Genomic DNA, 13,091 nt, shown 5'->3' with positions numbered 1-13,091 from the left:
TTTTATTCTTGCTAATTTCCCGGCTAGTGGTTTGATGTTAAGACCAATTAAACTTCATATCTTGCCACATTGGGCTTCGTTCCACATTTCTTGTTAAGGAGTGTATCTCCAGCTGGTCGGAGGTCCAAGGAAAACACACACAGGCCGAAGTGCCAGACTGCCGTCACACAATTTTTTTTCCATTCAGAGAAACGAGAATGTTGTTGATGTGGCGGTGAAAGAAGAGGGGACGCTAATGAGGTGTGTGAATCATCGCCAGTCCTGAGAGTGTGATCAAAGGAAGCGGAGGAGACGCTTCCTTCCCTCCTACACCGGCAGCCGTGAACGAGCTCTGATCGTCTCTCGTCTTCTGTCTTTTCACTGTTTTTGATATCAGAGTTGTCGTCTTGCCTCCTGAGCATCTGTATTATTGTAAAAAAAAAAAAAAAAAAGCCCGCTTACACAGGAAACGTTTTAAAAAACTGTTCACCGTGTCATGGCGGGTTTCATCAGAATCAGGGTTGTGTTTAATCCACTTTCTGTTTACGATCAGTTCAACTAATGAGCTTGAGGAGATTCTTTTGACTGAGGCGATGCTGTTAAAGCTCGGAGACACACCACAAAGCATCTGCTGTCTGAGTGTGGGGCATATGATATCTTGATATGAACTAATCCCTATTATCACAGTGATAGTAACACAAAAGTGTGTGTGTTCATCACTGATCAGGAAAGTCTGACAGCAACCAGTATATATCTGGAAGAGCTCAGACTTCACCATAATGCACGTATACACACTCACACACTGAATCCAGTGATGTAATCCACTCCCTAAGATCTCTGCTCTCTCTCCCTCCCACTATTTTTTTTACTCCAGTCCTCCATTTGTTTTATCCTTTAAAGCTTTCCTGTCGAATCTCCTTTTTCTTTATCTGATTACCCTTTTCTCCTCTCAAATTTCAACCCGGTTTATCCCTGCTTGTCTTTCCTCACCTCTATTTCTTCACCCTTTCTTTCCATTTTGCTGTTCGCCTTCTCTATCTTTCTTCATTTGCTCTTTTTTTTCCTTTCTTGCCCTTTTCCCCTCTCTTATCTCTATCACTTTCCCCCCTTTATCATTTTTCTTTTCCTTCTCCTCTACCTTTTTTTTTTACTTGGTTTCTTTTAGCTTCACCTTTTTTTTTTTTTTGTTCTTGCTGTCCCTCTCCTTTGCAATTTCTCTCTTTATTGTAACCTGTTCTCTCTCTCTGTTGTAAACCCATTTTTTACTGGGATCAAACACATAGTAGCTGTTAGTGGTAGCCGTGCTCAGTGTTAGTGCAACAGTGGATAGAGATGACCTCATGGCAAGGGGAACTACTCTGTATGTATGTATGTATGGATATGTGTGCGTGTGTGTGTGTGCGTGTGTAAGATTGCTTGCTGCTGTGGAGTGCTCATAAGTTCACGGATCTCCAAGAGCTTTTACCGGCTCATGTACACACACACACACACACACACACACACACACACACACACACACACACACACACACACATATCAGAAAAAGGCACTGTTTCTTGCTGCCATGGTTTACAGGATACAGTGAGGTGTGATGAAATATGCGCGAAGGGGAATTGTATGTGTTTGTGTGTGTGTGTGTGTGTTTGTGTGTGTGCGTGCACAGAGCTTGTTTTTATTTATGTATTTTACCACCAATTTGATTTCTGCCACATTTTTACACATTCTGAAGCGCTCATTTCCTAACTGAGTCTTTAACGCAATTTTCATCTTCGTATCTCTTTTCATTCAGATACATTTTTACTTATGTGATTATTTTATTTTTTTTTACAATAAATAGCATTCCATATAAATAACATTACAATAGCAAATGAGTACCGGTAAATGAGACGCATACAAACACACTTTAGGTTTTATTTATTGTCAGTGTTTCAGGTGCTCGTGGCTCCATTTGGCTCTGTATACACGAGCAGAAGGCAGACCAACCGACGATGGCGGAGATGAACTCACCGTTTTAACCCTTGTAAGTAAACTTGAACTGCGCTGGCCTCGTTAAGGCCTTTGAACAGCTTCGGTTGTTCTATCCTTCTGGTGTCCACCTGGTCCCCCATCGATCCTAATAATGGCGTGTTATCAATCAGGGCACACACAGCCCTCCCTTTCAGCTAATGGGCTCGGCATGCTTTATGCTAGCTCATCAAATTACACACAATGACTAAGTGTGCGAGGAAGGCCTTCCCCTTATCGTCCTCCTCCTCTTCCTCCACCTCTCGGCTCCTTGAATTGCCGTCTTATTGCTCGCTCCCTTTGTGTTGGAGCAGATAGGGATCTTTGTAGGGAGTGCCTTTTCTCTTATCGTCTTACAGCCGCATGAGCAGTACTGACCCTGAGCACTGAGTAGGTGATTTTATCATGTCTTGATCAAATATTTATTTACTTAGCTAGTTAGTTAAAAACATTACAATATCATCCTAATAATTTTTATAATTGATAAATATGAAGGTCTAAATTTTTCAGTCCGAGAACGAATTTCTAAATAAGTTCCTGTTTTGTATTGAAACTGACGGTTACATTATTTGGGCCCCCGGTGGGTTTCGCGGCTGTGTATTATAAACTTCTCTCAAGGGACCTCAGGTTTCTTCGTTTGCCCCAGTGTGAACAATAACATTATTGTTTACTTTGACTGCTGTATATACACTATAACTGATTACCTGCACATGCCTACTAAGCACACACACTTATAGAAGTGGGTTGATGAAGAAAATCCTTTCACATGCTCAGATGTTTAACTTTTGTACTGAAAAAAATTACCGGAACCAAGAATCCAATGTAGCTAATAAAGGATGTCTTTTCTGTCTCTATATTTATGTACTTGCTTGTATCTGAATACAAATGGAATGCATTAGACTTGTGTCGATTTCACTAAGGCAGATATTTATCAGTCATATCTTTTTGCAGTGTTGTGCAACATATTTAAAGAAAACTCCTGCCTATACTGTTTTGCCTACATGAGCTCACAGATGCACATGACTCAATATATTGCTGTAGTTTACAGGGAAGACAAAGTATTCAATTGCATCCAACCAGAAAGCACAACTGATTTTGTTCCCTTGGATCCTGGCAATGAATGGCTGTGGCATTTTCTAAATTTGAAATACGATCTCCAGATAATGAGGCAAATACTTTTTTTTGGTGCCAATCAGCAGCCCCAGACTGACTATTATTACTGCTTAGTAAAATTTAGCTACAAAGGAATTAGATGTATTTTTTCACCAAAACATCATGTATACTTCAAATGTATTATAATAAAGCAGATTAAATACATTTGGAACTGAGCTCAAAAGTCCATAGTTTAGAATTTCAGCTTTCAGCTTTCTTTAATATTCATTTCAAACATGTTTAACTTGCACAAAGCACAATTTGGTTGAACCCATCACATTTTCAGGTTTTTAAACTATTGAAACCGGGTTTTTTCTTTTTTTTCTTTTTTATTAATACACCTAGGTGTACCCTGTTTAATCAATTATTTAAATTATTAATAGCCCTCAATGTCTACTCTTCATCTGAACCTTGTTTTTTCGCTTGAATTTATGGTCAACAAAGACAAACCAACATAAAAACCAGAGAGCTGTCTATAGAAGAAAAACTTTATGAAGCTGAGAAAAGAGAGAAATTCAATTCAATATAGAATTTTTCCTAAAAAAGAAAGAAACCACTGGTGTACGAACAACCAAACAACCAAGGAACACAGCAGCAGATGACAACAAACATATTGAAAGCTGAGGCAAATCCTGCCCTCACCGTAGAGAAAAAAGCTGTAAGTGATGCCATCAAAAATTTGCATAAGGCAGAATTGAAGGAATCCCAAGCCACCATTTAAAGAATAATGCATTAATATAGATGAACTCTCATAAGCAAATTCAGAATCAAAAAGCCAGATTGGAATTCAGAAAAAGTACTGAGATGAACCACATAAGTTTCAGAAAGTCTATGAAAGTCATGGAAAGGTGGAGATAAAAAGGATCTGCTCATGACCCAAAGCATACAAGGTCATCATCTGAGCAGGGTAGATGTAGCATCATGGTTTATGCTTGCATGGCTGCTTCTGGAAAGAGATCACTAAACTTTACGGATGATGAAATTCAGAATTCTACAGAAATGCATCCAATTTGATTGAAAGGAATTTCATCATTTAATACGGCAATGATCCATGACACATTGCCAACACAACAAAGGCTTTCTTTTTTTTTATCTGGTGGGAATAAGTGCAAAAGTTTAAGACTGACTAAGTAAATCACTCAACTGAGCTTGTGTTTGAGTTCCCGAAGAACACGCTGAAGAGGGAGAAACCTCTCAAAACAAACAACTAAAAGTTGAAGTGGAACAAGCAAAGTGGTTGCATTCAAAAGCATGCAATAGACTTGATGCAGTAATTGCAAGCAAGAGCTATACAACCAGGATAGTGGTATCTCGAAGGCTGTAAGGTTTGTGAGTTTAAATCTCAAAGCGTTTGAGCTACCGCTACTGGGTTCTTAAGCAAGGCCCTTAACCCTCAACTGCTCTAATATATATATGAGATAATTGGATAAGGGCATCAGGCAAATGGCAAAAACTGTAAACGTACAACCAGTTCGCATATTTTTGCAAAAAAATGGGTGATTTGTTACATGTTCTAAGTTGTTTAACACTTCCAGAGATAAATATTATGAAAATAAATCTGAAATTCAGATCTATCATCTCATATGTTTTCAGTGTACAGCACTGAAGTGGTAGGACAAAGAGGTCAAGATGTTGGACTTCTGATTGATCTCTTAACCCCTCAGCTGTAAGATGCTTTTGATAAGAGCGTCTGCCAAATGCCATAAATGTACATGTAGCAAAAGCAATAGATTTGGCCTTGCTGTTCCAATACTTCTGAAGAGGACTGTATATTTGCATTGATTTAGTGTTGCACTGTTGCTCTACACTGTATTTATTTATTCTCAGAAGTAGCTGTTCAGACAGAAGTGCACTGCAGCCATTACTGCTGTGTGCTCAAATTTACTGTTATGGCATCTGCTCAATATAAAACCAAGGCAGCGCTTAAATAAACAAGCCCTTCCTCATCTTGTTAGTGGCCCGGCAGGTATTATTTAATTACTGACAACTCTCAGATGGCTGTCTGTGGAGAAAGCTGCTTAATGCATAAAAATAAACTCTGCTCTGCAACCAATCGTTTTGAGAAAATATGTTTAAACAGCACAACGACAAACTGGATCTTGACAAAACTTCTTATTCTGGCTAATGAGATTATGAGCCTTATGCATGTTAAAGCACGGAGAGGAACCTCCCTGATCGGCATGAGTTCAGAGCGTTATCAGATGTACCGCCAGAATTTTATCTGATGGATTTGTCTAAAGCCCTCTGCTCTGCTAAATTAGCTCCATTAGATGAATGCATCATGGAGGTCAAAGGAGGACCGCCGTGCATTACTCTGCAGGCTCAGTATGGCCGATTGAGGATCGGATTTCTCTGCTGAACCGCCACAATGGACGGTTAGGAAAAAGGCAACATTGATTTTAAAAGGCTGTTCATCAGAAAGGCAAAAGATCAACACACTCACTCTAAAAGTGCAGAGACACTGATTTTTCATCAAATACCAACACACATCAAATCATCTTTATTCTTACCACAGCAGAGCTGCAGATTAATTATGTGACACCAGGCTGGATGTAGGAAAACTCCATTTAGCAAGAGGTTTATTATTATATATATATTTAAAAAATAAAAGTATGCTCTCTCTCTCTCTCTCTCTCTCTCTCTCTCTCTCTCTCTCTCTATATATATATATATATATATATATATACACACACACACACACACACACACACACACACACACACACACACACACACATATATACAGATGGGGCTATGTTTTTTCTGTATTAAACAGCAATTTTAGTGATAAAAGCATCTTCCAAGCGCCCAAGTATGTCTCCTGCTTGTAGTGAAAGAATGAAGAGAAAAGCCATCAGTTCAGAGCAGAAAATTAAAATTATAAACACATATATGCTATTATATATATATATATATATATATATATATATATATATATATATATATATATATATATATATAAATATTATAAAATAACCAGAAGAGTTTTTAGTCAAATGGCATATATATATATATATATATATATATATATATATATATATATATATATATATATATATATATATATATGCCATTTGAATTAGAGCTATCTATGACTAAAAACTCTTCTGGTTATTTTTATAATATTTTTAAACTGCCATGTTAACTACCAGCTGTTGTTAACAAAAAGCCTAAAGTTAATTTGACGCCTAATTAGCTAATATTATTATCTAACAAGCAAGATCCATTAGCTATTGTTACAAATTATTTAGTTCATTAACTATATTTATACCACAGAGATAAAGGTAGGGTAATAATAAAACTAATTAAAATGTGTTGTAAAAAAAGAAAGATAGAAGCTTTTACTTGTCATATAAACACTACAGATCAGTGAAATTCTTTCTTCACATATTCCAGTTAGAAACCTGGAGTCAGAATGCAGGGTCTGCAACGACACTGGAGCAGAAAGAGTTAAGGGCCTTACTCAAGGGCCCAAAAGTGGCAGGTTGGCATGGCTGGTGCTTGAACCCCCATGAACCAACCTTCCAATCAGAAACGCAGAGCCTTAACCACTGAGCCTGAAACATTTTTATGTATAAAAATTTGGTATTAGCTTGCTAAGCTAAATTACACTTTAGCTAAAATAAAACCAGCCGGCAGCAATGTTGCCTGTAAGCTAAAACATTTTACTGATTGATAATGATAACGTGGTGACGATAAGTTGATTGGATAAACAAAACAAACTCAAGATTAGAGCACTGGATTATCTATAACAAGACAGTAGCAAATAAAGAATTAAAATAAAAGTATGGGTTTGTGTGTGTGTGTGTGTGTGTTTGGGGTGGGGTATAATCCTGTACCTAAAACCAGAATATATACTAACTAAAAACTGTAATGCTTGTAAAACCTTATAAACAACTTGACGATTTTAGACACCTTTATTGTTGGGGTTTTGTTGCCTGATATCATACACTGTATGGCAATATGTTTGTGGGTACCTGACCTTTACACCCACATTTGGCCTGTTGCCCCAACATTAGAAGAACACAACTGGCTGCAATATCTTTGTTTGCTGTAGATTTAGGATTTCCCTTTACTTGAACTATGAGACCCAAATTTAGCATAACAATGTCCCTGTGCACAAAGCCAGCTCACTAAGACAAAAACCACAAGGAAACCAAGCTTCCACTTCATTGAACATGGTATTCCACAAAAATAATTTAATGCTTCTAACCCCTGAAATTCTTGTTTTTTTTACTTTCCCACACTTAATTTAGGATCTTAATAGTGTGCATGATGAAATGCATGGGGAATACTAGCAGAAGGCTAGGCTAGTCAATTATCCAATTACCTCTCGCCATTTGGGAGCTTTTTAGACTATGTAGGAAATCTCAGATGAAGCTTCCCAGCTTCAGAACTGTTCTAAATTAAAGAAATGGTTCAAGTGAAAAATCTAACTTTACACAATGTTCCCCTTAACTGCAAATATAGTTGATCAGTCACGGTGTGTTTCATGTCTAGAACCCCCTTTGGGGAAATGGAGGTCTAGGTGGATTCACTTCATTTAGGGCGATGGGGAAAAGAGTACATTTAATTTTTAATATATACAATTCTACAACTTCAAATCAGTCAAGACATTTCAGTCAAAGCAGGTTTTATGCCCTTCAGATCAACATTAGTGGTTCATTTGTTTACATTGGTCAACTATTGTTGTTAACATATATTATCTACACGTAGCTCAACAAAATCAGTGTATTTTCATTTATTAATTCCACATTACTTTAATAATGTCCACCAAATTTTATAGAAATGTATATATATGACGCATACTAAATATGCACAAATGTATCATTTATGGCAGATTTGTAGTGATGTAATAATCCAGACTAATTATTTATACACTATATTAGGACAAAAGTTTGAGGACACCTTACTACCATATGATTCGTATGTACTTTTTTTGAACGCCCTGTTCCACATTTAGTCCCCATTTGCTGTATAATAATCTCCACTCTTCCTTGAAATATGTTTTATTCGATTTTGGAGTGGGTTGTGAAGATTTGTGTTCATTCGGCCACAATAAAGTTAGCAAAGTCCGGCCGGGGGTGCAGTGTTCCAGTTCATTCCAAATGTGTTCAATAGGGTTGAGGTTACGTCTCTATAGCAGGCCACTCAAGATCTTCCATTCTAACCTATGTAAACTATTTGTTCATAAAGCTTGCATTGTGTACAGGAACACTGGCATGTTAGAACAGGCTTGGGCCTCCTAGATGAAGTGAGGGAAAAATTTAATTCTACCACATCCAAAGACATCCTATACAATCGTGTGCCTCTGACTTTGTGGTAAAAGTTTTGGGAAGAATCACATATGGCAGGAAACAACATGTGACAATACTTTTGTCCCAATAATAAAGTATCTAAACTATCTCTCTGGAACTCATTTGTTCTTGCTAAGAGTCCGTTGTTTCTCAGCATGTTCGACGGTCTTCTCCTCCACATAAAGCCCTTTGCGCTTCCGAACGGCGTTCACGTACTTTAGTGCCTGATTGGCTGAATCTGCTTTTTCTCCAAAGTGGAGATATTCCTCTTCAGTAGTGGGCACCCAGAATGGATCGCTGGAGATGACCTGAGGAACACACAAAACGTAGTGAGAACATTTCCTCCATGACATGCTTTAAAAGCATTTTTTTTACAGCACTGTATTTTACAGTATAATTTTCTGCATAAGTACAGTACTAGTAAGTAAATAAGTAGTCAAATTTTATTTTGAATTTTAAAAATGCCCAATAAATGGAATTAAATTATGATAAAAAAACATTAAATAAAAAAAAAATACAATAATACAATACAATACAAAAATACAATAATAAAATAGCAATTATAATAAAATAATACCATCCATCCATGTGGTGGATGCAATACAACAGAGTTGAATACTTGATTCTAGTTGGTCAGAAGATTCACATAATGCACAGGTTCCAATACATCATCGTTTCTTTAGTAACAGCTCATTCACAGAAACTTGTACACTCAGCATAAACAAAAATATAAATACATTCATTAATTTATACAAGAAACAATCATAAATAAAAGTTTCCAATGATTGTCAATATGGTGAAATCTTCTTCAATGCATGTTTATTTATACTCTTTTTTGGAAGGAGTCTCCTGTATCAGTGTTTTGGAACAGTCAGTGTTAAAGCTGGAATGACAAAAGCTTTAAAATGGTGAACTTTGCATTTTCTCTCTTACATGAGCTGAATTTTATTTGTTGGTCTAATTAACATCAATAAAGAAAGAAAAAAGTAGGGAGGGAATGTTTACAGGTGCAGTATTTGCAATGACTATCATGTTTAATGGACACAATGCTAAATAAATATTAAGCATGATGTGCAATTCTGTCATTTTAATCACTGGCAAATTGCTGTGGTTAGAAGAATAACACAGTTTGACAACACTCTAATTAGAAAATAATTAACTTTGGGTTGATGATTTTCCTATAATAGCATGTTCCACTGGGTCATATCCCTTATTGTTTATATTATCACCCGACCTTCCAGTGAAATAGAATAATTTACAGCGAAATGAGCGTTTATTAATCCTTACTGGGGAAAAAGGGATTTACAGCAATGTGACAGTAAGAATAAAGTGTGAGAAAGTAGGTAAATAAAAATATCTACACAAGGTTTGTATTTGTATGTGCTTTTAGTTCCCATTTGCTGTTATAAAAGCCTCCATTTTTCTGGGAAGATGTTCCATTAGATTTTGGTTGAGGTGCTACAGCAGGCCACTCAAGATCTTCAACTTCACACCTTGTAAACCATTTAAGCATGGTAGATCAGGTCTTGGTCTTATACTTTAAGTGAAGGGAAATTTTTATTTGACTGTATCCGAAGGTAACCTATGCAACTGTGTGCCTCCAAATTTGTGATAACAGTTCAGGGAAGACCCAGACATGACTGAAAAAATCAGGTGTCCCAAAGAGTTTATCCATAAAGTATATAACAGGAGTAGTGTAAGTATGAAAAATACAATAGAATAATGATGAATGCAGCATGATATATATTGCAGTAAATAGATATTTTATAAATTGAGCAAAAATACTGAAGTACTGGTGCAGTACCTCAGCAAACCGTCCCTGAGAGAAAGAAATATAGACAAATAAATGACAGCATGAACTACAATGAGAGTACGACAACAAGGAATGACAATAATATCAGCAATGATTATTGTCGAATGCTGCTAATCGATTTAGACTATATATTGCAACATTATAGTACCATAGTCGCAAGTGATAATCTTGGGTAATTATTAAACAAGAATCAGGAATCTCTAACACATTGGAGCAGAAGTGAAATTATACTTCAGCAAACTAATCAACTCAAACGAATCAACTCGAGTTAAAACTCAAGTTTTAACTCGAAAACCATGACAAGGAAGCAAAACAAACCAACAAACAAAAAATCCACAGCCAATAATCTCATGCCTGAGATGAAATTGTAACTACTTGTAACAACAAAAAATAAAGGACGAGAAAACTAAAACAATAAAAGGCTATTTTGCACTAAATATGAATGAAAAATTTGGTACACTCAATACAGTTTTTGCAATCAGTCATGTGACATAAGAGTACAGTATTGCTTAAATAATAGTGCAGGGTCTTAATTAAAGTCAGAGGGTGACTGTGCTATGCTATTATGATAACCAAACTGAGACACCACTGAACATTTACAGTCTTCATGCTGCATAATAATACACTGATACGCCATTAGGATTAAAACCACCTGCCTAATACTGTGCAGTTAACCCTTGTGCTGCCAAAACAGCTCTGACCAGTCAAGATCTAAACTTTACAAGACATCTGAAGGTGTGTTGTGGTCTATGGAGCCAAGACAGAAGATCCTTTCCTGTCTAGTTCATTCGTCCTGTTCCTTAAACAACTCCTGACATTCTTTGCAATTTGGCAGATTATTTAGCTTAAAGAATTGCCACTAGAATAAATAACAGCATTGCTATTTAGGGGTGTCACTTTGTCTACAACAAGGTAGTAGGTGTCAAAGTATCATCCACACTAATTTAATTCATTATTATTTGTAGAGCGCTTTTAACAATGGACAGTGTCTTAAAGCAGCTTTATATAAATAAAAAGGTAATAAAATAAGTTTGTTCCTTAGAATTGTACATTTATCCCTAATGATCAAGCCAGCGATGTCTGTGGCAAGGAAAAACTCCCTGAGATGACATAAGGAAGAAAAACTTGAGAGGAACCAAGCTCAAAAAGGGAGTCCATTTTTGAGACTCAAGGCATCCACTTAAATGCAATGGACCCAAGGTTTCCCAGCAGAATATTGCCTGGAGCATCACATTTCCTCCACGGGATTGCCTTATGCCCATTGTGCATCCTGGTCCCATCTTTACCCCATGCAAGTGATGAATATGTACCCAGCCGTCCACATGATATAAAAGAATCAGATCAGGCCACCGTCTTCCACTGCTTTATGGTCCAGATCTGATGCTCTCATTTACATTGTAGGCGCCTTCAGCAGTGGACAAGAGTCTGGCCGGTCTGAACGACAAAGTCCTATACGCTAAAATCTGTGATCTCTTCTGTGGGATAAGACAGAATACACACATTTCTACACACATAAATAACCTTTAGGTGCCCATGACCCTGTTACCGGTTTACTGACTGTCTTTTTTTGGACCACTTTCGTAGGTATTAACCACTGCATACTGGGAACACTCCCAAGAGATTTTGGAGTTGCTCTGAACCAGGTTTCTAGCCATCACAATATTCACTCAGATTCTTACACTTGTCCATTCTTCTTGTTTCTTCAACTTTGAGAACCGACTATGCATTTGCTGCCTAAAATATCCCACCCATTCACAGCTGCCACTATAATGAGAAAATCACTCCACCTCACAGTGGTTTTAATGTTCTGGCTGATCCTAAGACCATCGAAATGAAGATTTCTATTATATAAATTCGAAGATTTTCTTTTGTTGTTGTGCTGTTACTAAGACCATGTTCAAATTTCTGTGCTGTAATTTCTGATGGCATTTTTAAAAACAAGTTTAAAAACCCTTAATGTCTAAAACAATATGATAGAACAATGCCCTAATGTAAGTGTCTAATTTATTATTCAGTTAAAGTCTCGCTACTGGCTTAACTGTCAGGAAAGGCAGGCTGACAGCATGCTCATTATAAAGAGTACTGCATGTGCATGCACACACATATGCACACACACACACACACACACACACACACACACAAAGACAGAGCCAGTAGCAGGTGCCATGAGTATGACGCAATGGTTACAACCAACATCCCCCCCCAACACACACAAACACACAGAGACAATGACCTCATGCAACTGAAAATAGATAGGAGAAACAATTACTGTAGGAGTCCGGCAAAGGCCCTGACAAACACACACACACACACACACACACACACACACACACACACACACACACACACACACACACACACACACACACACACACACACACACCTGGTCCTGGGAGTTTTTTACCGCAGCACAGATGGTACCAACGGCCCTATTTAAGCCCTCGACCACAAACGCCAGCATCTGCCATCCAGCCTCTCTGGAGATCAGTGAGGACAAGGAGGATGTGTGTTTTTGTGTGTGTGTGCGTGCATGTGTGTGGGTGGGTGTGTATGTGTGATTTGTGGATGAATGGTTGAATGGTGAATGGCTTCCAGTCCTGCTCCTCTTTTTCTGTTTTCGGTCTTTATGTCTCTATCATTCCCCAACATTCCATTCAATCATTTTCTATGTATATATTATTCTTCCATCTATTCTACTCTATTCAATCCTCTTCTGAATCAGTGTATACTATTATATCTTATCTTATTTTATCTAATCTTATCTTATTTTATCTTATCTAATCTAATGTAATCTCTCCCTTTTCAATAAAAAAGTCCAAGCTTTCCTATTTAATTTTATTAATCTTT

The 13,091-nt window shown here is 37.2% G+C and overlaps 1 protein-coding gene across 1 annotated transcript in view; it reads right to left on the bottom strand.

Moving 5' to 3' along the window:
* Positions 1-7,032: 7,032 nt before the first annotated feature.
* efl1 (elongation factor like GTPase 1) overlaps positions 7,033-13,091 on the bottom strand; it is a 147,285-nt gene continuing 141,226 nt past the window's right edge. Inside the window, exon 19 of the mRNA XM_046857568.1 lies at positions 7,033-8,739. Coding sequence (XP_046713524.1) covers positions 8,551-8,739 — 189 coding nt within the window. The 3' untranslated portion in view covers positions 7,033-8,550. The remainder of the gene's footprint in view (positions 8,740-13,091) is intronic.

Source organism: Silurus meridionalis, chromosome 9 (genome assembly GCF_014805685.1).
Source record: "Silurus meridionalis isolate SWU-2019-XX chromosome 9, ASM1480568v1, whole genome shotgun sequence".
Lineage (NCBI taxonomy): Eukaryota > Metazoa > Chordata > Actinopteri > Siluriformes > Siluridae > Silurus > Silurus meridionalis.
The sequence above is the reverse complement of the archived record's forward strand: the minus strand, read 5'-3'. Positions and strand labels throughout refer to the sequence as shown.